Consider the following 26,599-nt stretch of genomic DNA (forward strand, 5'->3'; position numbering starts at 1 on the left):
AAGGAAGCTATGAATTGGGCATAAGCAGAAAGAGAAAGCAGAGGAGACAGAAAAGTAGAAGAGCCAGGTAGTGATAACACAGAAGTTAAGGAAGGCAACAGTTTCAGTGACTGATAAAATTAGCTGAGGAGGAGAGAGGCCATTAACAGAGCATGGTGCATAGTGACAGAACAGAAATTAGTTTTTTCAGTGTTACTAGCAAGGTAAAGATATGGGTCCAGTATGATGTGTGAGAAGGAAAATGCCTAGGAAACAAAAGCAACTGTACATATAACACATTCAAGTCTATGCAAAAAAGGAGGATTAGTTAGAAGAGAGATGGCAGAGTTGAAAAGCAGCTTTATTAAGAGAGAGGGAAGCCAGGCACAGCACACATCTGTAATTCTAGCTACTCAGGAGGCTGAGATCTAGATGATAACAGACACCAATATAAGGAGAAAAGTCCACTAGACTCCATCTCCATAATAACCAGCAAAAAGTAGGGCTGTAGGTAAGGCTCAAGTGGGTTTAACAACCTAGTAAAACATAGACACAGAGCTGGGCACCAGTGGCTCACACCTGTAATCCTAGCTACTCAGGAGGCTGAGATCTGAAGATCACGGTTCAAAGCCAACCCAGGCAGGAAAGTCCATGAGACTCTTATTTCCAAAAACCACCAGAAAACTGGAAGTGGTGCTGTAGCTCAAGTGGTAGAGTGCTAGCCTTGAGCTGAAGAGCTGAGGGACAGCGCCCAGGCCCAGACTTCAAGCCCCACACTCGTCAAAAGCAAAAAAAAAAAAAACAGACAGACACAAACACCTCAAGTTGGGGTGGGGAGGAGACTAGGCTGGGTATATTGGCAGATAGAAAAAAACAAGATTGATAAGAGAAAAGGACAACTGAGATAAGAAAGTCAGGAACTCAAAAACAGGCTGGAAGGGCTGCCTATATAAAGAAGCAAACTGTTTTGCTAGTTCCAAGCACAACTGGGCTTTGGGGCATTTATGGTATTCTCCCAAAACACACACACACACACACACACACACACACACACACACACACACACACACACACACACACACACACACACAGCATTCTCAGGACATTTACTTCCCATAACACACACACACACACACACACACACACACACACACACACACACACACACACACACACACACACACACACACAGCATTCTCAGGACATTTACTTCCCATAACACACACACACACACACACACACACACACACACACACACACACACAGCATTCTCAGGACATTTACTTCCCATAACACACACACACACACACACACACACACACACACACACACACACACACACACACAGCATTCTCAGGACATTTACTTCCCATAACACACACACACACACACACACACACACACACACACACACACACACACACACACACACACACACACACACACACCATTCTCAGGACATTTACTTCCCATAACTCTGCTTATCTTGTTCTCCCCTTGAGGGGCCTTACTAAGACCTGTATATTGAGAAGAAGTCTCAGTCAGGGCAAGTAACAGTATACTCAGCAGTACCTGAGAGATCCCCAGTGATGGAGGAAGTGCCAAAGTAGTATCCCCGGGGCAGACGGACCCCAGGCACCTCAATGCAATCCCTCCACTCATGCTTGCCATCAATATCCATCATTACCTAGAATTAAAAAAAAGAGAGAGAGAGATCAGGAGTGGGCCACAGGAACAAGAGTTACAACTCACATTGCCAACTGACCTCATTGAGAAACTCACGGTCAGATGCCTCTTGACGTAGCGAATCACCAGGAAGGTGTCATAGTGGAGGTTGCGAACAATGGCAGTGCAGCCCCCCAGCTCTGTGGGCCGTCCATCCCGCTCATGATCATAGCTGAGGGAGCCGTTGTTCACCATGGTGGAGATGTAAGGGAATACCCGCTGGGACACAGAAAGGAAAGTGCAAAGACAGTGAGGAAGAGCTTTTAGGAATGCCTGCACAAACAAGGGTTTTGCTTATCATAAGCGGAGCGCTTTCCAGCAGACCAGAGGACCACTCTGCCTCCTCATTAGCAAATCCCCAAGCACCCACATACAGATGGTCATTCCAAGGATATGGGCCCGGAAGCCAGTGAACTCCGTATTCATCTTTACCCACCTTGCTTCAGATCTGGAGTAGGCCTGAAATGGCCCCTGGCAGTCTCTGGAGTCAAAATTGAGTCCTCCTCCCCTCATTTGCTAATTATATACTGCCCAATACTAAGGGTTTCCTTTTCATGAATATACAACTATCAACTCCAACTGCTTCTTGGAGAAATAAATTATTTATAATGCTTTCTTCTAGGTCTCTATTTCAGCCCTATCCTTTTGCCAACGCAAAGCATGAAACTATTTGACTAGGCAGGGAAATCTTTCCATTCAAGATAGCTCTTTCACACTCTAAAATCCTACCTGTATATGATGCCGAATGATTAGGACTAAGAAGGCACCTCTGCAAAGGGCTGCCAGATGGGCTTATCCAACTACAATGACTATTTTTAGTCAAGACTTTCCAGCCCATCATAGATAACTTCTAATAATGGTAATAATAAGAGGGAAAGTTTCCTCACTCCAAATCCCCTCCAGAAAAAAATGGAAAGCCTCCCTATACCCTGCTCAGTTTCCTACTTTAAAGTCCTCTGTCTCCAACAGTGTGGTAGGAGAACATTCTTCCTTAAAATTGATAAACTAACCATTCCAGAGTGAGCCCAGTGCCCTGAGATGCAGGCTGAAGGAAGGGGAAAGTGACACGTGGCATGCTGCTCCTTGGGTGAGCTCCCCTTTGTCCTAGAGGGTCAACATGCAAGGTAGAGATGCAGTGGAGACCAGACTGTGGACTCCTGAAACAACAGCCACATGGACTCTAAGCAGCAACAAATGCTTTGTGGACACATGAGAATAAGGATGGACATGATGGGTCAAGAACCCAGTACCTGGACTCCTGGAGAATATCGCCTCTTCTGGGCCTGAGAGGGTCCAGCAGGTTATTATAAAAAATAAGAGGGCACAGAAGACAGGAGACCAAGTCAGAAAGAAATAGCCATAGAAGAGCTATGACTCTGCTGTGATAGATGAACAAATCATCTAAATCCCCACAGAATTTCAGGGTCCATGAGGAGCATTCAGCAGGTCCTAGAACCCCTCAAAATCATATGCAAAACAATATGCACAATTGCTTGTACATCTTTTTGAGAAGGTCTGCTACTGTCATCAATTCTCAAAGGAGTTCCCTGGGAAGACTTCTCTCCCCCATGGAGGATTCCTGAAGTTAGTAGAAGCTTTAGAACACACAGTATTAACACTGGCCACTTGTGTTTCTGGAAATCAAGAGCCACAAACAAGTCTACCTGTACTCAGATTACTGTAGTTCTGTAGTAAGTGGAAGGATGGGAGAGACTAAGTTTCTCTAAGTTTGAAATGTCTTTTACTTCCCAGGGCCTCAGGATATAGCTCTTGCCCAGCAGACAAAAATCCCACTGTTTTGAGAGACTATGAAATTAACCCTAATCCACAGAGATCATTTACCCTCTAATTGAGCTTTATGGACATATACTTCTAAATAACTGTTGTCATTCTAACCTACAACACAAGGGGAAGGGAGAAGCTCCGTGGGAGCGTCAAAGCATAAAAAGATTTACAGAAATCACCAGGCTCAAGGACATTTAGCTGTGCTCCAGAAAGCTACCACAGCTCTAAGCTACCAGCATCAAGAGAAAGCTGCCCAAGTTCAACTAAGCCTTATCCATGGGATGGACAGGTGAGGCGTGGAGCCCAAAGCCTTCACTCTTCTAATCCTTAGTGAGAACCCATTGCAAGCCAGACACTGTTCCAGATGCTGGGGGAACAATGGGAAATGAGCCAGGTAGCTGCTTTCAAGTGGAAGACACAAACTAAATAGGTAAATAAAATAATTTCTGATCGTGATAAAGGCAATGATGAAAATAACAGGCAAAGGGGCTAGGTATGTGGCTTTGTGGGAGAGTGCTTGCCTAGCATGCATGAAGTCCTGGGTTCGTTTCCTCAGCACCACATAATCAGAAAAAGCTGGAAGTGGCGCTGTGGCTCAAGTGGTAGAGCGCTAGCCTTGAGCTGAAGAACTGAGGGATAGCGCCCAGGCCCAGAATTCAGATCAACAACAAAAAAGAGCAGAGCACCAGCCCAAGTATGTACATACACAACACACACACACACACACACACACAGACACACACACACACACGGCAGGCATGGAAATGTTGGTCAGTGGTAGAGTGCTTATCTAGGACATGGGAAGACCTGGGTTCAATCCTCAGCCCTAGGAGAGGAGGGAGGGAGGGAAATCTAAGAGCTGTGATGACCCCAAGGCTTGTTTCATTTGTTACACAATAACCTTGATAAGAAGTGTGAGCTGCAACTTTATAAAGTACCCAGGACAGAAATCCTTAGTCTAAGGGTACCTTAATCTTTCTAAGGCTACAGTGGCATCCAACTATCCAGCTAGGTATAAGCCGGGCCTCAACAGCTAGATAGAAACTGGGCCTCAGAAAGATCTGGGGTCTGACACCAGTGGCCACATAAATAATCCTAGCTAATCAGGAGACTGGGACCTCAAAGTTTAAAGTCATCCCAGTCAGGAAAGTTCCAGAGATTCCTATCTCTGAGTAACTAGCAAAAAGTGGAAAGTAAAGATGTGGCTCAAGTGGTAGAGTACTAGCCTTGAGCAAAACAGTTATAAGTACCTAAGTCGTGAGTTCAAGCCCCAGAATTAGTCCACATATGCACACAAAAAAAATCTCCCTGGGGAGTTTTCATTTACATATATATGTGAGTACCCCAAACTCTCTCTCTATATATATTTTAAAGTAGTTGTTGCTGGTGTATGTGTGTGAGTGTGTGCACATGTATGTGTGAGCTTTTCATTTACATATACATGTGGGTGCCTCAAAATCTATAAAGGAATGTATTTTTTAAAGTTGTGGCTGGTGTGTGTGTGTGTGTGTGTGTATGTACATATGTACGTATGTGTGCAACGCTGCATTAGACAGCCCCACACCTCCACTGCAATTTGTCTGCTTCAGCAACTCATGACTTGGCCCTCAACTTTTAACCTCACATTAGCAACAAGATGTTAAATGCCAGCTTATATTCCATTCTTACTCAGGAGTTCTTCAAACATTTTTTGGGTAGCCACTAATTTCACATGTCAGATTTTCTCCCTCTCTAAAAAAATAGACTGGTACCAACAGTTGAAGAATTACAATGATTCTGGCAATGTGACAATTTTACTCCCAATTTAAGAATTACCAGAAATAAGAAACTCCTTCCTATTGTTTGTAGCACCAAGAAATGTTTCCAACAATTTGTACATCAGTTCTTTTTGTGGGCTTCATGTTCTTACTTGGCATTTTCACACAAGGCTGGCACTTTTATCACTTGAGCCACAGCTCCACTTCTGGCTTTTTGGTGGTTAACTGAAGATGAGAATATCAGATTTTTCTGTCCAGACTGGCTTTGGACCACAATCTTCAGATTTCAGCTTTCTGAGTAGATAAAATTAAAGGTGTGAACCACCAAATTTCTTCCTTCCTTCCTTCCTTCCTTTCTTTAGGTCTGGTCGTGGTGCCTGAACTCTGGGCCTGGGCTCTGTCCCTCAGCTCTTCAGCTCAAGGCTAGCGCTCTACCACTTGAGCCACAGCGCCACTTCCGCCTTTTTTTTCTTTTTGCTTATGTGGTGCTGAGGAATCGAACCCAGGGCCTCAGGCATGCAAGGCAAGCGCTCTACCACTGAGCCAACTTCCCAGCCCTCTTTCTTTCTTTCTTGCCAGTTATGGGGCTTGAACTCAGGGTCCTGATGCTGTCCCTGAGCTTCTTTTGCTCAAAGCTAGCACTTGAGCTATAGTGCCACTTCCGGCTTCCAGGGCTTCTACTTCTACTTCCAGGGCTTCATGCATGCTAGGTAAGCGCTCTACCACTAAGCCACATTCCCAGCCCCTAAATATAATTTTTTTAAAAAAGTTATTTTGGTGCTGTTAGGGATAGAACCCAGGGCCTTGTGTATGTTTGGCCACTGTGTTTGCTCTATCTCTAGCCCTTAACAGGCTAATCTTACTTCCAGCACATCTTGATTGAAGATGTACACATCCAAAGCTTGTAGACTATGGAGTCTGTGTTAAAAACTTTATAGGTCCAAAGCACACAAGCTGTGAACCCCTAATAAGAAAAGGCCAAAAGGAGAGTTAGGCTCTAACTGCATCACACCATTCAGAACTGCAGTCTTTATGTGGCCTGTATCACCTCTCTGAGATTCAACTTCCTCACTAGAAACAGGGAAAGTCATACACTGAGCTCACAGGGTTAATCAGGAGAATGAACTGGCATGTATAGAGCTTTTAGTATGGTGTCTAACATTAAAAAGATCAATAAATATTCAACCAAAAGCTAAATTAATGCATACTGAACAAGTGTTCTACCACTGAGCTATTATATCCCCAGCCCTAAGTTTCTTTTTTAAAATTATTCGTATTAAGTATGTTAAAATACAATAATGATAAAACAATCATCTATAATAAAGCAATCATTTTACAAAGCATATTTAAACTTCTCCTAAAAAAGAATGAACTCATCATTTCATAAAATAGGAAGTGAAGACATTTAGCACTTATGAAAAAATCACTTCACTATTTTGATTCTTTTTTTTTTTTTGGTTGTGGGTCTTGAACTCTGGCCCTGGGCACTGTCCCTGAGCTCTTCAGCTGAAAGCGAGTGCTTTACCACTTGGCCACAGCACCACTTCCAGTTTTCTGGTGTCTCACAAAAGTTCCTGCCTGGGCTGGCTTTGAATGGCGATCCTCAGATCTCAGGCTCATAAGTAGCTAGCATTACAAGCGTGAGCCACAGGCACCTTGCCTGCTCTGATTCTTGGATTGGAGAAAACTGTCACAACAAGCCAAGTTCATGAACTAGCCTACATACACTTTTGTTTTAGGTCAGTATTTCCCAACCCTAGCCATACTTCTTTGCTAAGCTGTGGCTCATTCTCTGGAACCTAGATGTGAAAGAGCAGAGAAAAAGAAAATGGCAACACAGCAGATACTGCCAAGATGCTTGTAAATGACTCTAATTACTCCTTGAACAGAATGCTACCATTAGTGAGAGCTTCCTCTGTGCCAGGCACTGTACTAATGAACATACATTCAACCTTAATTCTCACAACCCCATAGTTAGTATTAGTGTTTCCATCTCACAGGTAAGAAAGCTTGTCCAAGAGAATCCAGGTATTCACTAGCAAAATAATCAAAGTCTGAAACCAAGCACTCTGGTTCCAAAGCCCTGACTCGATGATGAATTTACACTGTTTTCAAGGGGCTGGGAAGGTGGCTCAGTGGTAGAGTGCTTGCCTTGCATGCATGAGGCCCTGGGTTCAATTCCTCAGTACCACATAAGCAGAAAAAGCCAGAAGTGGTGCTGTGGCTCAAGTGGTAGAGCACTAGCCTTGAGCTGAAGAGCTGAGGGATAGCGCCCAGGCCCAGAGTTCAGGCCCATGACTGACAAAAACAAAAACAAAACAAACAAACAAAAAAAAAACCATTGTTTTCAATATCTCTCAACAGCTGGGCATCAGTGGCTCATGCCTGTAATTCTAGCTACTCAGGAGGCTGAGATCTGAGGATTACTATTCAAAGTCAGCCCAAGCAAGGAAAGTCCATGAGACTCATCTCCAATTAACCACCAGAAAACTGGAAGTGACACTTTGGCTCAAGCAGTAGAGCACTCTCCTTGAGCTGAAGAGCTCAGGGACAGTGCCCAGGCCCAGAGTTCAAGCCCCACAACCGAAAAAAAAAAAATCTCAATATAAAAAGTGTTTCAAGAACTAGTAGTTTAGCTTAAATGGCATAGCACCAGCCATAAAAAAAGCTCAATGACAACAATGAGCTTGTACTGAGTTCAAGCCCCAGTACAAGCATACACATGCATACACCAAAAATGTCTCACGTGTACTATTTTTAAAAAATAAGTTGGGGGGCTGGGAAGATGGCTCAGTGGTAGAGTGCTTGCCTTGCATGCCTGAGGCCCTGGGTTTGATTCCTCAGCACCACATAAGCAAAAAGAAAAAAGCCGGAGTGGTGCTGTGGCTCAAGTGGTAGAGCGCTAGCCTTGAGCTGAAGAGCTGAGGGACAGCGCCCAGGCCCAGAGTTCAGGCCCCACGACCGGACCCCAAAAAAAAAAAAAAAAAAAAGTCAGGGCTGGGAATGTGGCTTAGTGGTAGAGTGCTTGCCCAGCATGTATGAAGCCCTGGCTCCCATTCCTCAGTACCACATAAACAGAAAAAGCCAGAAGTGGCTCTGTGGTTCAAGTGGTAGAGTACTAGCCTTGAGCAAAAGAAGCTCAGGGACAGTGCCCAGGTCCTGAGTTCAAGCTCCAGGACTGGAAAAAAAAAAAAAAGTTGGAACTTCCAGTATGTACCTTAAAACACACACACAAAATAATACTGCAAAGTGGTTCCAAATTAAAAAACAGATGAGAGATTACAATAGAATGTAATATAAGACCTAGGACTTCCTTTTGCTATAAACAACAATTGGTAAAATCTGAGTAAGGCCTGAAGATAGATAATAATCTTGCTATCATTTTTTTTTTGGGGGGGGGTCCAGTCATGGGGTCTGAACTCTGGGCCTGGGCGCTGTCCCTCAGCTCTTCAGCTCAAGGCTAGCCGCTCTACCACTTGAGCCACAGCGCCACTTCCAGCTTTTTTCTTTTTGCTTATGTGGTGCTGAGGAATCGAACCCAGGGCCTCATGCATGCAAGGCAAGCACTCTACCACTGAGCCACCTTCCCAGCCCCTTGCTATCGTTTTATTACTAATTTTGACCACTGGACTATGTAGGAGAATTTCTTGTTTTAAGGTAAAATATACTAAGTATTTAAGATTAAGGAGGCATCAATGAGGTTACTTACTCTTAGCTGGTTGAGGAAAAAATAGACATATATGCATTGGCATTGACATATTTTGCCATGAGCAAAAAAATATGCTGAGGTGATAGGGCAAGGCCCTGAGTTCAAGCCCTGGTACCAGGGCTCCCCCACCCTGCAAAGCACTAACAAACAAATGTCTCTTCTGTTATATGACTAGATGCAAAACATCTCCCCGACCTGTCTACTTTACCTTCCCTCGGATCATTAAAACAACTTTTGATGCTATTTCCAGACAGACCTGTCACTTTTCAACTTTCAAAACCATATGCTAAGTCTGGGTATGGTGGCACAGGCCTATAATCTCAGCTACTCAGGAGGTAGAGGTAGGAAGATTATGGCCTAAGGCTGTCCCCAGGCAAAACCACAAGACTCTGTGACGCTCACATATTACTAAGCAGCATGAGAAGGCTCCTGCCATTAGCCCCCAAACTATCATTAACCTATACTTGACTCTGACCTCAGGTCACCTAACTCCTCAACTGGAAGACATGGAAAAGTGACACATCTATGCCCACAAACTGCACCAAAGACCTTCATACACTGAATATCATTATGATCTAAGAAACTCATCAAAAGATTTTAACCTCATTTATCTTAGTTGTGACACAAGACCAAATAACTAGAGGACCTAATAGAATACCCCAAATCAACAAACTTTAAATTTAAGGTTCATACACTGAAGTTCATAAAGACTGCTAGCTCTTGCTTTCTCTTTCTTCTTTCAATGTCTTAGACAAGAAACATCTCGTTGTCTTTACTATGTACTAGCAAAAAGCCATTAATACTTTCATACTTCCTTCCAAAGCCAGTTCTCAGTCAAACTTAGTCTTACTCTTAGGAAAGCCTGAATATATGTGCTCCACAGTACTAGCCAAAAGAGTCTCCTCTGGAAAATGTGAACCCATCTAAGACTGAAAACAAACACGCATTTCAATTAAATGGTAACAAGAGAATTTAAGAAGCTACGGGGGGGTAAAAGAAGAATGTTAGAGAGTGAAAAAGATCAAAATACATTGCATCTATGAATGAAGATTAAGAAAATGTAGTAGCTGGAAACTGATAAGTCATAAGGGGTAGTAGGAATGAGGAAAGTAGGCATCAGTAGCTGCCATCTATAATCCTAGCTACCAGGAGGCTGAGAACTGGAAGATCCATTTCCAATACAGATGAATTCATGATGCCAAGAAAAGATGAGCTGGTCATATTTTAATCAATATTGTAAAAATAACAGTAATAATGAGATATAATTCACATAACCCACAATTCATCCAGAGTATATAATTCAATGGCTTTTTTTTTTTTTTTTTTTTGGGTCCGGTCGTGGGGGCTGAACTGTGGGGTCTGGGAGCTATCCCTCAGCAATTCAGCTGAAGGATAGGACTCTAACACTTGAGCCACAGCGCCACTTCCGGCTTTTTTCTTTTTGCTTATGTGGTGCTGAGGAATTGAACCCAGGGCCTCATGCATGCAAGGCAAGCACTCTACCACTGAACCACCTTCCCAGCCCCTCAATGGCTTTGTTATACGCAGAGTTAAGATTATGATTATCACAATAGATTCCAAAACATTTTTATCATTCCATAAAAATATTCTGTGCCCAGTAATATCTTCCCTTTCTTTCCCCATAGTGCCCCAGCCCTAGACAAGCACTAACCCACTTTTCTCTATATAGAGATCTTACTATTATGGACCTTTCATATGCATGGGAACATGCATTAATTAAGTAGCTCTTTTATGACTGGCTTCTTTCACTTAGCAAATTATCTTTAAGGGTCATCCACACAAAAGCACCTTTCAGTATCCTTTTATTGTTGTATGATATCCCATTACATTACTACATCATGCTGTTTATCCACTGGTGGACATTTGAGGTCTATCTAATTCCTTTGGCTGCTATGAATTTTACTTTTTGTGGTAGTACGGGGTTTTAATTTAGGGCTTTGAGCTCTTGCTCAGCATCTTATACTCATGGCTGGCACTCTACCACCATGAGACATACAACTAGTATGGCATTTTGCTAAGTAATTGGAGATAAAGTCTCCAGGACTTTTCTGCCTTGGCTGGCTTCCAACCATAATCATCGGATCTTAGCTTCCCAAGTAGCTAAGATGTTACAGTTATAAACCACCAGCACCTGGCTGTTATGATTTTTTTGTTTCTTGCTGGTTGTAGGGCTTGAACTCTGGACCCAAGCCCTGTCCCTGGACTCTTCAGCTCAAGGCAAGCACTCTACCACTTGAGTCACAGCACCACTTCCAGTTTTCTGGTAGTTAATTGGAGATAAGAGACTCACAGACTTTCCTGCTCCGGCTGGCTTTGAACTATAATCCTCAGATCTCAGCTGCCTGAGTTAACTAGGATTACAGGAATGAGCCACCAGTACCTGGCTACTATGAACATTTATATAAAGGCCTTTGTGTATGCTATCTTTTTTTTTCTGTAGTCATGGGGTTTGAACTCTGAACCTAGGCACTGTCCCTGAGCAATTCAGCTCAAGGACAGCACTCTACCACTTGAGCCACAGAGTATGGTGGTTAACTGGAGATAAGAGTGTCATAGATTTTCTTTCCTGGGCTAGCTTTTTTTTTTTTTTTTGCCGGTCATGGGCCTGAACTCTGGGCCTGGGCGCTGTCCCTCAGCTCTTCAGCTCAAGGCTAGCGCTCGACCACTGGAGCCACAGCGCCACTTCCGGCTTTTTCTGTTTATGTGGTGCTGAGGAATCGAACCCAGGGCCTCATGCTTGCAAGGCATGCACTCTACCGCTGAGCTACTTTCCCAGCCCCATCCTGGGCTGGGTTTGAACCCTGATCCTTGGGCTGGCTTTGAACCCTGATCCTCAGATCTCAGCCTCCTGAGTAGCTAGGATTATAGGCATGAGCCACTGGCACCCAGCTGTCTGTCTGTTTTCATTACTCTTGGCTCTAAGTCCATAAATGGAATTGCTGGGTCATTTATCTTGCCTTCTAGGCCCTTCTTTGTCTCTTTACTTCCTGCTGTCCTCAGTTAAACAGATTCCCTCTGTCACTAGCTGCCTCAAGCCTAAAAGCAAAGGAGCCAGCCATTCAACCATAGATTGAAACCTCAGAGAAGTTTCCAAATAAATCTTTGCTCTAAGTTGGGTTTCTTAAATATTTTTTTACAGTGACAAAAGACCCACTAATAGTCACTCTCTTCTGTTGTGCTTGCAATAATGAATAAAACTGGAGTTTTTAAGAGTCAGATCCACCGTCTGCAGGACACTAACAAGTTTTACAAGCTTTCTTGAAGTACTTGTTTCTTATTCATAAAATAGAGCTCAAACTTACTCCCAAAGGGTTATTATAAAGTAAATAACAAAGTTGGGCACCAGTGGCTCACACCCATAATCCTAGCTACTCAGAAGACTGATATCTGAGGATCTGGTTCAAAGCCAGCCTGGGCAGTAAAGTCTGTGAGACTCTTAACTCCAATAAACCACCAGAAAACCAGAAGTGGATCAAGTATTAGAGCACTGGCCTTGAGCTGAAGAACTGAGAGCAGTGCCCAGTCCTAGAGTTCATGCTCCACAACTGACAAAAAAATAATAGTAAATAACATATGTAGAAGTGCTTGAACAATGCGTGGCACCTTTATGTTTGATATAAAAGTAAACCATGCACTGACAAACCATTTGACTTTATCCTACAAGTGAGTACCAAATTGTTAGGATATAGAAAGAAAGACTGCTAGCACTCTACCACTTAAGCAGAACTCTATTGTTTGCTGGTTATTTTTGAAAGTTCTTTATTGTAGCAAAGTTTTCTGCAAGGTTGGCTTTGGACCATGGTGTCTCAAATCTCAGCCTCCTGAGTAATATTATTTGAAGTGTAAGCCACCAGCACCCTGCAAAAGGAAGATACTTTCTATACTTACTAGTCTGAATATAAACTCTAAGAACTGAAATTGCACAGATCATATGAAAATACCTAATGTGCACTGGGAGCCAATGGCTCACGCCTGTAATCCTAGCTACTCAGGAGGCTGAGATCTGAGGATCACGGTTCAAAGCCAGTGCAGGCAGAAAAGGCCCTGAGACTCTTATTTCCAATAAATCACTAGAAAACTGGAAGTAGTGCTGTGGCTCAAGTTTAAGCCGAAGAGCTCAGGGACAGCGCCCAGGCCCAGAATTCAAGCCCCACAACCAAAAAAGAAAGAAAAGGCAGTATTTGCAAAGTATTAGGCACATATCAGCCACATAATACATAGTAACTGCTTTTATTAGTTTTTGAGGGTTTTTGTGTTTTCTTTTGTTTTGCTGTTTTGTGTGTGTGTGTGTGTGTGTGTGTTTCCCCCAGTGCTGGGGACTGAACTCAGGGTCTTGTGCATGCTAGGCAAGTACTCTACCACAAAGCTAACTATATCCCCAGGTTCTTTATTATTTTTGAAAATTCAGGCTTTTTTCAATAAATAGTATTTTTAATGTTCAGAGGAGTTCCTTTGGGTTTCTCCCCTAAGCATATCCATTCTCCTTTGGTCTGTGTATGAATGTCTAGAGTTCTCTTATGGGTTATCATGTCCAGTTATATTTTAGATCTAGGTTCCACATGGGAGAAAAAACATGTGCCATTTGTCTCTGAGCTTGGCTTACCTCATTTGATTTATTCTAGGTCCATCCACAGACTTCAGTATTATTTAAAACAAAATAAAACTAAACCAAATAAACTAAAACAGGCCAGGAGCCAGTGACTCATGCCTATAGTCCTGGCTGGACTACAGGAAGCTGAGCTGAGAATCATGGTTCTAAGCCAACTCTGAAAAACCTGTGAGATTTTTATCTCCATTAACCAGCAAAACAGCCAGAAATGGAGGTGTGGTTCAAGTGGTAGAGCACCACTCCTGAGGGAAAAAACCTAAGGGACAGTACTCAGGCCCTGAGTTCAAGCCCCAGTACCAGCACAAAACAAAACATAAAAAAACAACCATGCTAGGGATGCTAGGGGCTGAACCCAGGACTTTATATATGCTAGGCAAGAACTCAACCTCTAAGCTATATTCCCAGTCCAACACTAGTATTTTAAAAGCTCTCCAGGTGGTTGAGGATTATATCTTAGTGGTAGAGTACATGCTTAATTAGTATGCACAAACATACACGCATGTGCACGCGCGCGCACACACACACACACACACACACACACCAATCAACTCTCCAGGTAACTGTGATGTTGAGGTACGAATCACAACAGCTTGAAAGAAGTCATAAATTTTTTCTTTCTGAAACTTTTTTTATAAACACTATCCTTTTTTTTTTTTTTCTTAACCAGTAATGTGGCTTGAACTCAGAGCGGGCACTGTCCCTGAGCTCTTTTTGCTCAAGGGCAGCACTCTACCACTTGAGCCACAGTACTACTTCCAGCTTTCTCTGTTTATGTGGTACTGAGGAATCGAACTCAAGGCTTCATGCATGTTAGACAAGCACTCTACCACTAAGCCACATTCCCAGCCTGACATTTACTCTTGTCTCTCCAGTCAGAATTACTATCTTAAGATAAGATTGAACAACTTGTTTCTAGAAAAAACAGAGAACCAGGTTTAAAACTTCCATCAAGCTCCAAACCCTACAACTCATAATGAAGCACATTTCTGACTACCACTCTGACTACTACTAGCTCCTCCATATGACTAAAAATCTAGTAATGACTCTGTCCATTCAAACTTAGACTCTTACAATCACATTCAGACCCCTCAACAGATACACACACTTCAGAAACTGGTCCCTGCCTGGTGAAGATGAGTTACACTCAGACTACTCTGGTGCTGGTCTAAACAGTCAAACCACCAACCACTCAAGCTCATACTCCTCAGGCTCAGTGGCAGGCTAATGTGCACAAGAGGAAAGAGAATGAATACCAAAGAATGCAATGTGACCTGTGGCACTGTGCAACAGAGCAAGATTGCTAACCCTACTTTTCATTCAGGACTCACCACTAGTCCATGCTTCTTTACTGCCTCACACTCATCCTCTCTCATCTTTCCCATTGCACATGCTTTTCCTTCTGCAAGTAATACTGAGCCCTATCCTGCACAGACCTCAACGTAATTGTTACTGCCTCGAGGAAGCCTCCTGCAGCTACCACCACCCATTGCCCAACTCAAGGTTAGATGATCTTACTGTATCCTCCCATGGAGTTTAAGTTCCCACCATTCCATGCTAGAGTGCAGGGGCTACACTGGGCTTGCTCACTAATTCCCAGGGCCAGGCACCCTAGCACAGGTTTGATGCACATGGAATGAAGAGGTCCATAAAGAACATGGACTCACAACAAAGGTTGTTTTCTTTACTCAGGTTTTACTTTCTACTTCCCCTAAATTAAGCACTGAGGGAAATGTTAACTGTTGAATCTGGGTGTGAGATACATGATGATTGTTCTTTAAGTTTTTAATTTCTCATAATAAACTGTTAGAGGAAAATAATCTGACTCTGCCACTATTCCTAAGCCTGCTTTCCTAGTAAATATTACTTGGCTACAGGATACCCAGTGACAATTTATCTTAATAATTTCCTCACTGTTGATAGTGCCATAGGACAGAGAGAGCACAAACCCACTGCCAGTATATGAAAGAGACTAACAAAACATCCAGGTCAGCTAGTAAAAAAACAAGAAGTTCTGCCAAAGGTCAGAAACTATGTTCCATCAAAATCCTAAGATGTTAGCCAGGTGTGGTTTCACATGCCCGAGTTCCAGGCAAGCCTGGAATATGCAATAAGACTCTGTCTCAAAAAAAAAAAAAAAAAAGTAAAACCAAAAACAAATAGCACAATGTGATGTATACCTGTAATCCCAGAACTCAGGAGCCTGAGGCAGAATGATCATGAATTAAAGACCAGCTTGAGTTACCTAGACAGACCAATTTCAAAAGAAAGAAAAAGAAAAAGATGCTTGGAATTCATCAGTTTCCTTTTACTTATACTCTTTTCTACAAATGAGGATACTTGCTGTTCAAGTCTGAGAAGAGGAAGAAAAGATGCTAGAAAGAGGAGTAAGGTTCAGAAGAGAGCACAGCAGTGGTGATTAGGTTAGGGAGCTATTACATAAACTCTGCTTGCTCTAGTGTTGGTCTAGCAGCCAAATCACCGTCCAGCCAATTGTGCTTAAATTCAGTGTCTACCTAAGAGAGGATACTGTTAACACTACAGAAAAAGCACCCGTTTATAATACCTATTCCCAAGGGACTATGCAATCATAAACAGTTCTCCCTAGAAAAAATACTGACAAGGACATTAACTTTTGAAGGCCAATAGATGAAGAGTTCCTCACTGTCTCTCCCTTCTGTTTCCTCCTGTACACCACTCCTGAGGGAAAGAACTGTGACGTCAGTGCGGCTGACCTAAGCTCTGACACTTGCCATTACCTCTTGCTGCTTCTCCTCATTGGGGTAGGTGTCTATAAATACTCCCAGCCCCACAAATTTGTCCATGTTTCCAAACACAGGCCCTAGAGAGAGAGAACAGATGATGAACAATGAAATAAACCCAAGAGTTGATAAAGGAATAATATTGCACTACGATGGAGGATAAGGTGAAATTCCAATGCCTCCCGGGCCCTTTCTTCAGATGAGAAAACACATAAAAGCACCCAGCAAAGTGCATGGCCTGCAAGAAGGCCCAGTAAATATTTGTAGTTGTTTGTGTTGAAGGCAGGAAAAGAGAGAAAGCCACTGTAATCTTGTTTAGCACTATGGAAGCTTCCTGATTCAAACTAGTTGCTAAGGTGCCCCTACAGATTTGTCCTTCACAAACACTTGGTGAAGATTATACCCCAAGAGAGAACTGAATTCCCAAGTTCTACTTCTTGTTGCAAAAGAGATCAGGTCAAATCAGGTTGCACCTGCCATCTACATGGAACAATGGCTGTAGCACAGCAAGGGAAATAGGTAAACTCTTCTCGTGACAGAGAAGTGCTGAGATCATTCACTACCCATGCCCAGAAGAAATCAGCTCACCGGTTTTCATGAGAGGCAGTGCTTTCACACAGCCAAAAGGCCAGGCTTCACAGGGAAATCAGAAAGAACTAACAAGAAAGGAATCACCTCAGGATTAAGTCAAGTTCAGAAGCTTACTAGGATTCAGATCCCATTCTAAAGCCTGGACAGACCAGTGCTCATTCAGAGACATCAAGGAAGAGGGAAAACTGCAGGGAAGGACCCTTCTCAAAAAGAGGGGGGAGGGGGGGGAAAAGCAGGCCTGCCCCACCAACACAAGAGCAACCCAGAGTCCCCAATACCTGGCTGCATTCGATCCTTTGTGTACCATATTGCCAAGCCGTCCCCATGAAGATTCTTCTTCCCTTGTCCATGGATCTTGAAATGCACCTGCAACTCCCAGTCTCTCAAAAAGCATGGCTAAAGAGAAAAACACAGTGGATCAATGAGCAGCAAGAAATGGGGAACTCTTAAGCCCAGAGCAGCAGTCTACAGACATAGAAAACATAAATGCAGATAGAAAAGCTAAGGGTTACAACTGAAATCTATGAAATGTTCATATTATAAAATTGAGCAGATCGAGTCATTCAGTTGTTTAAGATCCTAGTAGGTAAAGAGAATGAATAACCCGAGTATGTTCCCTATCACCCAATAGACACAGGATAGTACTGAAAAGCTGGAAAAGGCAAGTTAGGCTACCATGATATTGTATTTGCCCAGCAAAGTATCTTAGCCTGTTGAGTATAGATGGCTCAATAAGCTGAGATGATTGCAACTTATGATCATTCCTGACAGAGACTCTAAAAAGCTGGGATTTAAAGAAAGGTCAAAATCTCATTCATTAGGAAAGAATGACAGGCCAGGCACCAGTGGCTCAATGCCTGTAATCCTAGCTACTCAGGAGGCTGAGATCTGAGGATCCAGGTTCAAAGCCAGCTGGGGCAGGAAAGTCTGTGAGACTCTCATCTCCAAAAGCCACCAGAAAACCAGAAGTGGCACTGTAGCTCAAGTGGTAGAGCACTCGCCTTGAGCTGAAGAGCTGAGGGATAGCACCCAAGCCCAGAGTGCAAGCCCCATAACCAACAACAACAAAAAAGAATATGACAGCTAAGTCATTACACAAAGATTCCCAGGAATAATTAGCAGATACTATAAACAACTCTAATTAGCTAGTCTTGGCCTTCTGCCAAGCTGAGGGGCAAGCCTGAGTTCCCACGAGAAGGGCAAGTTACAGTCCCCCAAACCTTCACGCCCATGGCCAAGCAGTATAAATATCCAGAGTTGAATGACATCCCCATCACTGGGCCAGCCTCTGGTGAGAAAACATTAAGGAGATGCTTTTCAATCAGATTCCTAGTGTTCTTTTTTTTTAGTTGTGTATCAAAACTTTATTTAAAAAAAAAAAAGTTGAGGGCATAGCTCAAGTGGTAGATTGCCTGCCCAGCAAGTGAGAGGCTGTGAGTTCAAATCCAATACAAAAAAAAAAAAAAATCTTGTAAATACAGAGATGACAAGTAAATGGTTTAGTGCTCTAAATAGCTGAACAGTTTCAAGAAGAAACTGTGGGGACAGCATTTGATTTAGGGAGACATCTGGTTTAAGTCTGCTGTGAAGAAAAGAAGAGAAGAAAGGCAGACTAACAGAGTTCAACCAAAGACTATCCAAATTTGATTGTTCTGGCTCTTGAGAAACATATTGCTTAATCATTTTCAATTTCTAAAATAGTCTCCAAAAGCACTAGTATCAGGAGTACAAAGTCAAAATGAAAAGGGGATGGGTACTTCTGCAATTAGCAAGGAACCTTGAAATCCCCAATAGCCTGCCCTACTCTGATGAGCCCAGCTCTCTGTCTTGTCATTTTGGATTATTTCTCTGAAGGTTCAATTAGAATTCAGGGCAATGGTGATATAGGTAGGTACTATGCACAACCCCAGAAATTCACAATTAGTCAAGGTGTCTACCACTGATTCTCATCCTGTTCAAGTACAATGTTATATAGTTTTGTCCAGAACTAGGTCTAACAGAAATTCTGGAACTTGGGCTGAAAGTGGCTCGGTGTTGGAGTGCTTGCCTGGCATGTATGGGGCCCTAAGTTCGATTCCTCAGCACCACATAAACAGAAAAAGCTGGAAGTGGTGTGGTGGCTCAAGTGGTAGAGTGCTAGCCATGAGCTGAAGAGCTGAGGGACAACACCCAGGCCCAGAATTCACGCCCCATGACAAACCAAAAAAAAAAAAATTCTGAAATTTTGTTGCACACTGGATTCCACTAGGAAGTTAAAAAAAATTGTTATTATAAAGGTAATGTACAGAAGGGTTACAGTTACATAAGTCAGGCAAAGAATACATTTCTTGTTAGATGATATAATAACCCCTTCTGTCACACTCTCCTAGTTTACATTAGGGAGTTAAAAAAAAAAAAAAAAACAACCCAGTGCCTAAGCTGTACTCTATTTCAATTCAGAATCTTTGGAGGTGGGTGCCAAGCATTAACTTAATGACAGCTAAATTTGAGAACCACACCTCAAGCAAATGTATCTTACTAAATTCAGAAACAATTCTTCAATTCATTCTGATGGCCTGTTAACAGAGAATACAGGTATCAGAGAATCTGAACAAAAGCAGGAGAACTAGTTCCTAGAATAGAATTGCTGCTAAACAAGTCAGGTAGAGACAGAGAGCTAAGCAAGATGGCTCAAGACGGCCTTGAACTAATCATTTACTAACCCATAACACCCCATTAATTAAACATATAGCAAATATAATAACAGCACCTGTAGCCATTTTAACTTCACAGTCTCTTCATGTCTACTTGTCTTATTTTATTCTCTGCAACCCAAGAGTGCAAGTAAAACAGGTATTATAAAACTCACCTGAAGGATGGAGACACTGAAAATCTAGAGGTTAAAGAAGCTGCTGAGGGTTTGTAGTGTGTGACAGAGCTGAACTTAGAATCTGCCTTTCAACTACTCTTGTATTGTCTACTGTGCTCTGCACAGTGTTCCAAAAATATGCCCAGCAATCTTGGTTAGAATACAAACTTCACACAGATAGCTAGGTCATGGATAAGCTTCTCTCATGCCATAACTCCTTTGCAACTTTAGACTACAGGAAATGTAGCTGAATGGGGAAAAGAAACAGTTCTCTTATCTGGGGCTCACTAATCTACAGCTCATAAAAAAAAAAAAAAAAAAAAACTATGCAAAAGAAAGATTATTTTTTCTTCTTCACTTAAGGGAGCCCTAGAAAAAATATCAAAGGATGCCAAAGTCTTTCCCAAAAGTTACAGGTATAGAAGACTTAGAAAGGGCTGAGACAGCAAGAATAAAATATCATCCTATAGTTGTACAAAATCACAGTGCAGCCACACCAGGAATATATTCACTTCTTGCCACCAAACCCCAAGGAAGTCAAGGTAACTAGAAAAAGTCCAGAGAAGGACAAACAAACAAAAAACTAATGACTCAGAAAGACTTCAATATGAAAATAAAAACTTAACTCTTCAAACTAAAATAACAAGGGATGCTGGGCGCTGGTGGCTCATGCCTATAATCCTAGCTACTCAGGAGGCTGAGATCTGAGGATCATGGTTCAAAGCCAGCCCCTGCAGGAAAGTCTATGAGACTTATCTCCAATAAATCACCAGAAAACCAGAAGTGGTGCTGTGGTTCAAATGGTAGAGCACTTGCCTTGAGCTGAAGAGCTGAGTGACAGCACCCAGGCCCAGAGTTCAAGCACCACGACCAACAAAAATTAATGAATTAATTGACTAATTAATTAATTTAAGAAACAAGGGAAGGCTATTAAGATGAAGACTGGGATTTAGTTAGTTATTTAGAGACTGGATCTTACTATGTTGTCTAGGCTAACCTGGAACTTCTGGGTTTCAGTAAATCTCTTGCCTTAACCTCCCAAACAGCAGGGACTACAGGTACACTCCACCACATCCAGCTCTAAATTTACAAGAATAGCCTTCTACTTTACAAAGCAAAGTGGTTAAATAAGACTTAAGTTATTAAACCCCAAGAATTAGTATTAGGTCAATGAAGACATTTCTGAAAATAGATTCAAAGTTAACTATTAGCTATAATTAGGGCAACAAAAAAATCCCTAATATCTAATTTATTATGAAAGTTACCATAATCTCTGAAATAAAGATCTTGTCTACCTATGGAAAAATAGAACACTGGGAATAGTAGTTAAATGAAATAAAATCAATATGTCCCTGCTGAACTTTCTAGGACATTCTGAGTCACTAACAGAGGAAGGAAAAGATTCTTACCACTCGGTTCCACAAGGCACCCTGTTTACTTTGCATATCTGGAGTAAGACGTATATACTGGGTCATTACCATGGCATTGCCCATCAGATTCCACAGTGAGGAACTGCTTGTGCCCACACCTATGAGGAGGAAATACATCAATTATCCTTTTAAACACCAACCTGCTCAAAAGTCCACCAGAGAGCTTCTGAAAGGTAGAATGATGATCTTTTTTTTCCCCAAATGTCCACCCTCTGTTATAAATCTTTTGCTTTTTGTGTGTATGAGTATTGGGGATTGAATTCAGGGTTATGAGTTGAAGCGCTTTTTCGCTTATTTTTCACTTATTTTTCGCTTATATTTCAAAAATGCTCTGGCATTTTTGCCATAGGTAGCCTAGGACCTCAACCATCCTATGTATGCCTCCCTTGCAGCTTCGATTACAGAAGTGCACAACTATACCCAGCTTGTTGAGATAAGGGTATTACTATTTGCCTCGACTGGACTGGAACCATATTATCATCCTGATCTATGCTTCCTGAGTAGCTGTAATTATAGCAATGCATCACCACACCTGGTCCATCTTTTTCTTCTTCCTTTTCTTTCTTCTTATTGAAAATCTGGTCTAGAACTCCTGGGCTTAAACAATCCTTTGCCTCAGCCTTCTTAGTAGCTGGCATTAGAGACACAACCTCCACCAGCACTACCACTACCACCAGGTTCTTTATAAATCTTAAATCCATATCATAGTTAAAGCTTCCTTTTGTAAGTCCCTTCTCAAATGGAGATCTTAAGATTTATCACTTTATGCACACCACAGCTAACTATAACCTAGATCCATTCTTCCTATTTTATACATGAGTGAGCTTTAGCACCATGAAACAAAATGCCCTTAGCTTTAACTTCAGGCCTAAACATGTTCTTTTAAATAATAATAATCGTTAGGTTTGAAGCTAGTCCCTCACTCTAAATGCCTTGAGTGAAATTTGCTGCTGTATCACCCACAGCATTAGCAAAGGAGGTACTAAGTGCATCCAAATGAATAAATGATACCTTAGTAGTAGTGTGTACTCTTTTACACTTAAGGATTTTCGCTTCCTCGTTGTGGTAACTCATGTGTTTACCTATCTGCAACCGTATCAATAGTAACCGTATCAATCTTCTGGTCTATAAGCTGTGCTTAGGGGCTTATTGTAATAACTTATAACACTATGAACCTATGAACCCTAACTAAAACAAACCTAAAGAGCCTCTTTATCCTAAGGGATCCTGGCCCTTGCTCATTCTGAGCAAGTTCTACCCGAGTCCTTCCTCCAGCTGTATTTCTAGCACACCCACAGCTCCATTCCCGACCCTGTCCTCGATCCTTCCCCGCCCTCCAGTCCTTTCTCCCTTCTTCCCTTCCTGCAGGCCTAGCACTGATTGCACCTGAGATTCCAGCCCATGCAAGGGGAGAGGGGGGCCGGACCCTTGAGCTTCCCACCCACGGATCTCAAACGCGGCAGGGTCCCCATGGGCCCCCCACCGTCGGCTGTATCTTCCAGGCCACAAAGCCCTTTGCATCCGACCCCATCTCTACAGACGAGTTCCAGTCCCTCAGCCTCCCGCGCCCTCACGTAAGACCACCTCGCCCTGGGCGCCTCACCCTGGTAGGGCTTCGACAGCGAGTGCTCCCGTTTCAAGTACTCGAACGTTTGACCCGCCCCAACTTGTCGTGGCCCCTGCCCAGACCCCACCAAAAGGAGAAGCAGCAAGATCTTGGACACGTCTCGAGCCAACAAACGCCGCCGCCACCGCTGCAACCAAGAGAGTCCCAGAATAGCCGCCATCTTTCCTACAGCGGTCCCTTCATCAGAAGCCCGCCCTGTTGACCAACCCATTGGCCCGTAGGACCATCTGCCTCGCGTTTGATTGGCTCTCGTCAGATCCCCGCCCCCACAGGTGAGCCCCTTACCGATTGGCTATTTTGGGAATCAGTTGCCTTGCCAACCAAGGAAAGGGGTGGGGCCGAATGTCCGGACTCCTCTATTTGCATTTGTCCTGCCCTTGTGTGGGCCTGCGGAGCTACATATTAATTTCCGTTTTGTTTCGGCGTTCTATAGTAAATTTAAAGGGATAAAACTTTTCTTCCGACCCCCAAGCAAATGTTCTATCGTCTATGCCGTAGTAGTTACTTGACTGTGCAGAGCTACACAGAAATGAAAGCAAAACACTACAGTAACTAGAAAATTATCAAATTTCTCCCGGCACCGATGTCTCACGCCTGTAACCCAGCTACTCAGGAGGCTGAGATCTAGGATCTCGGTTCAAAGCCAGCCAGGGCAGGAAAGTCCGTGAGATTCTTATCTCCAATTAACCACCGGAAACCCGAAATTAGAGCTGTGGCTCAAGTGGTAGAGCGCTAGCCTTGAGCTGAAGAGCTGAGGGATAGTGCCCAGGCCCAGAGTTCAAGCCCCACGACCAGCCAAAAAAAAAAAAAAGGGGGGGGGGAGGAGGAGAAGGAGGAAGAAGAGGAGGAGGAGGAAGAAAAGAAGGAGGAGAAGGAGAAGAAAAGAAAGAAAATCATCAAATTTATAAAAGCCTTGAATAGCACTATCAACTTTACCTGATAATATTTATGTATATACCCCACAACGGCAAAACGCACATTCTCTTCTTTTGCTAAAGTTTGCCAAGTTTTTTAGGCCCATGAAACATGAATGTGAAAGACATGCAAAAATCAATTCATTCTTAATACCGTCCCTTCCTTTGTGTGTGTTTTGGGGGGTGGGGGGATTAAACTCAGGACCTGGGCACTGTTCCTCAGCTTCATTTGAGCTACAGCTCCACTTCCAAATCTTTGCTGGTTGATTGGACTTTTCTGCCTAAATTTGCTTTGAACTTCACTCAGATCTCAGCCTCCTAAGAAGTTAAGAGGCATGAGCCACTGGCACCCAGCTCCATCATTTCTTTTCATCTTTTTTTTGAGCTACAACAAGCAGTGCTCACATTGGTCTTCTGAAACCCCAAACTCCTCATAGCCATCAAAGTGACCTAAACATCTAACCATTATTAGTGTCTGTGTTAAATGAGATGATATGGTAAACCTCTTACTATAGTCTATGGCATGTAGTAAGCACTATTTCATCATCATTGTTATTAATAGGGCTCTTGATAGTCTGTCATCTTTTGGGAGGAGATTTAAGTCCCTCCACTTGGCACACAAAGCTCTCTGCCATCCCCTTCCTGCCCCTCCCCCCTGGAATTATTGCCCAAAGCTCCATTTCTCCAACTGCTCGTTCTAGCTTCCTCCCTTGCCTCCTCCTATCAGTAACCCTCTTCCCTCTACCAACTTCCTCCTGGAGGCCTTTCATAATTCCCTGAGGCCAAAGCACAAGCCTCTCTCTCCAAGCACATCTACAGAATACTTGCCACAGCTAAACCTACATCTGCACTATTGCTTAATCAAAGCTAACTTCTTCCTGAGCATCTACTGACTAGGAAAAACATGATAGGTACCTGCTTTAGAGGAGGTTAATTTCTCTGTGTGTGTCACTCACACGTGTACAAATGCAAGCACTACAGTACTGGGGCTTAAACTCAGGGCCTGATTGTTGTTCCTTAGCTTTTTCCCTCAAGGCTAGTACTCTACCAGCTTTGAGCCACAGCTCTACTTCGGGTTTTTTGCTGGTTAATGGGGGATATGAGTCTCATGGACTTGCCTGACCAGGCTGGTTTTGAACCTGGTCCTCAGAGCTCAGCCTCCTGGTGGCTTGAGCTACCAGAACCCAACTTGGAATCAACTTTTTAAAAAAGTCGAAGTCATTGATCTTTCACATATTCTTGTATAGTGATAAGACATTAAAAACTGCAGTTAATCTATTCATGGTTTTTAAACTATTCATTACCCCCAATTGCCACAGAATAAAATCCAATCTCTTTAGTGTACCATTGAATGCCCTCACAACCTGACTCAGATCAGGCTGTACATACGTTTATTATAATGAGTGACATTGAAATTACATTACTCCATTAGAGGTGTATACATCTGTCTTCCCAGGAGGCTGGGAGTTTCTGGACCGCAGGAAGCAGATTTTACTCATTTTTATAGGCTCTACCTATTTCCCTACTACTCTCACCCCAACCCATCATCATGGCACTGTCTGGGTTCTAACTGTTTTCTTTTCTTTTTTGGTCCAAGACCAAGACTTGATTGAACTCAGTACCTGACATTTTCACTCATTGGATGGTACTCCACCAACTGAGCTCCTCCAACTCCTTATGTTTTAAAAAAAAATTATTGCCACTGTATGTCTCTATCAACAACATTTTTATTGTGCTTTAAAAAAATAAAATGTGGGGCTGGGAAGGTGGCTCAGCGGTAGAGTGAATGCCTTGCAAGCATGAGGCCCTGGGTTCGATTCCTCAGCACCACATAAACAGAAAAAGCTGGAAGTGGCGCTGTGGCTCCAGTGGTAGAGTGCTAGCCTTGAGCTGAAGAGCTGAGGAACAGTGCCCGCACCCCAGAGTTCAGGCCCCATGACCGGCAAAAAAAAAAAAAAAAGTACTAATTTTTTTCAATGCTGGAAACCAAACCCAGACCTTTATGCATACTAGGCAAATAATCTACCACTGAGCTATGCCCCAGCACCCCATTTATAAGTACATATACCGCTCAGAGTTAAGTATATTTGCATGTTGGGCACTTGTATCTGGATTTCTGATAGATTGTCACCAGCAGATCTGTCATTGTAAAAAAAAAAAAGTCCTTATGACTTCTCCTCTATAATAACAAAAAAATCCTTATGATAAAGAAAAGGAGAATAAAACAGATGAGTGTGGGTGATGAGTGTACTGACTAAACAATACACCAGATAGTTTAGCTCAGACTTTAAATAGTGAGAATACTCATTAATAAAGAACATACCAAAGAAAAGGAATGAAGCCTGAGGTTTTAGAAAGACAGATAAATAAGTCAATCAAGAGGAAGGATGGAGGCTGGAGAGAGTTGGTCTTATCTGAATTACTGGGGGAAGAGTAGAAATGCTATCTTATCTTGGAATATTCTTTGTTGGGTTGTTGTTTTGCTGTGGTCTTGAGGCTTGAACTCAGGTCCTCGAAATCGCCCCTGAGCTTTTGTGCTCAAGGCTAATACTCTACCACTTGAGCCACAGCCCCACTCCCAGCTTTTTTTTTTTTGGTGCTTATTTGGAGATAAGAGTCTCAAAGACTTTCCCACCCAGACTAGCTTCAAAGCACAATCCTCAGATCTCAGCCTCAGGGATAGCTAGGATTACTGGAGTGAGCCACTAGTGCTCAGCAGTTGTTGTTTTGAGAAGGAAGTCTTGCTATATTCATTAGCCATGAATTGATGATCCTCCTGCCTTAGCTTCCAGAATGTTAGGATTACAGGTGTGAAACCTCATGTCCAATTTACTTAAAACATTCT

The 26,599-nt window shown here is 42.8% G+C and overlaps 1 protein-coding gene across 4 annotated transcripts in view; it reads right to left on the bottom strand.

The window, feature by feature from the left end:
• Positions 1-23,036, bottom strand: part of Lman2l (lectin, mannose binding 2 like) — a 30,165-nt gene extending 7,129 nt beyond the window's left edge. Inside the window, exons 1-7 of one of the 4 annotated variants that reach the window (XM_042695489.1) lie at positions 22,817-23,006; positions 21,193-21,311; positions 17,214-17,331; positions 16,342-16,424; positions 2,955-2,987; positions 1,762-1,923; positions 1,552-1,666 (exon numbers count right to left, since the gene is read on the bottom strand). In XM_042695489.1, coding sequence (XP_042551423.1) covers positions 1,552-1,666; positions 1,762-1,923; positions 2,955-2,987; positions 16,342-16,424; positions 17,214-17,331; positions 21,193-21,311; positions 22,817-23,000 — 814 coding nt within the window. In that variant the 5' untranslated portion in view covers positions 23,001-23,006. Of the gene's footprint in view, positions 1-1,551; positions 1,667-1,761; positions 1,924-2,954; positions 2,988-16,341; positions 16,425-17,213; positions 17,332-21,192; positions 21,312-22,816 lie in introns of those variants that run through there. The other 3 variants (XM_042695486.1, XM_042695487.1, XM_042695488.1) reach the window with 3 other exon arrangements.
• Positions 23,037-26,599: the final 3,563 nt, after the last annotated feature.

Source organism: Dipodomys spectabilis, unplaced genomic scaffold (genome assembly GCF_019054845.1).
Source record: "Dipodomys spectabilis isolate Male_0828 unplaced genomic scaffold, ASM1905484v1 ptg000187l, whole genome shotgun sequence".
Taxonomy (NCBI): Eukaryota; Metazoa; Chordata; class Mammalia; order Rodentia; family Heteromyidae; genus Dipodomys; species Dipodomys spectabilis.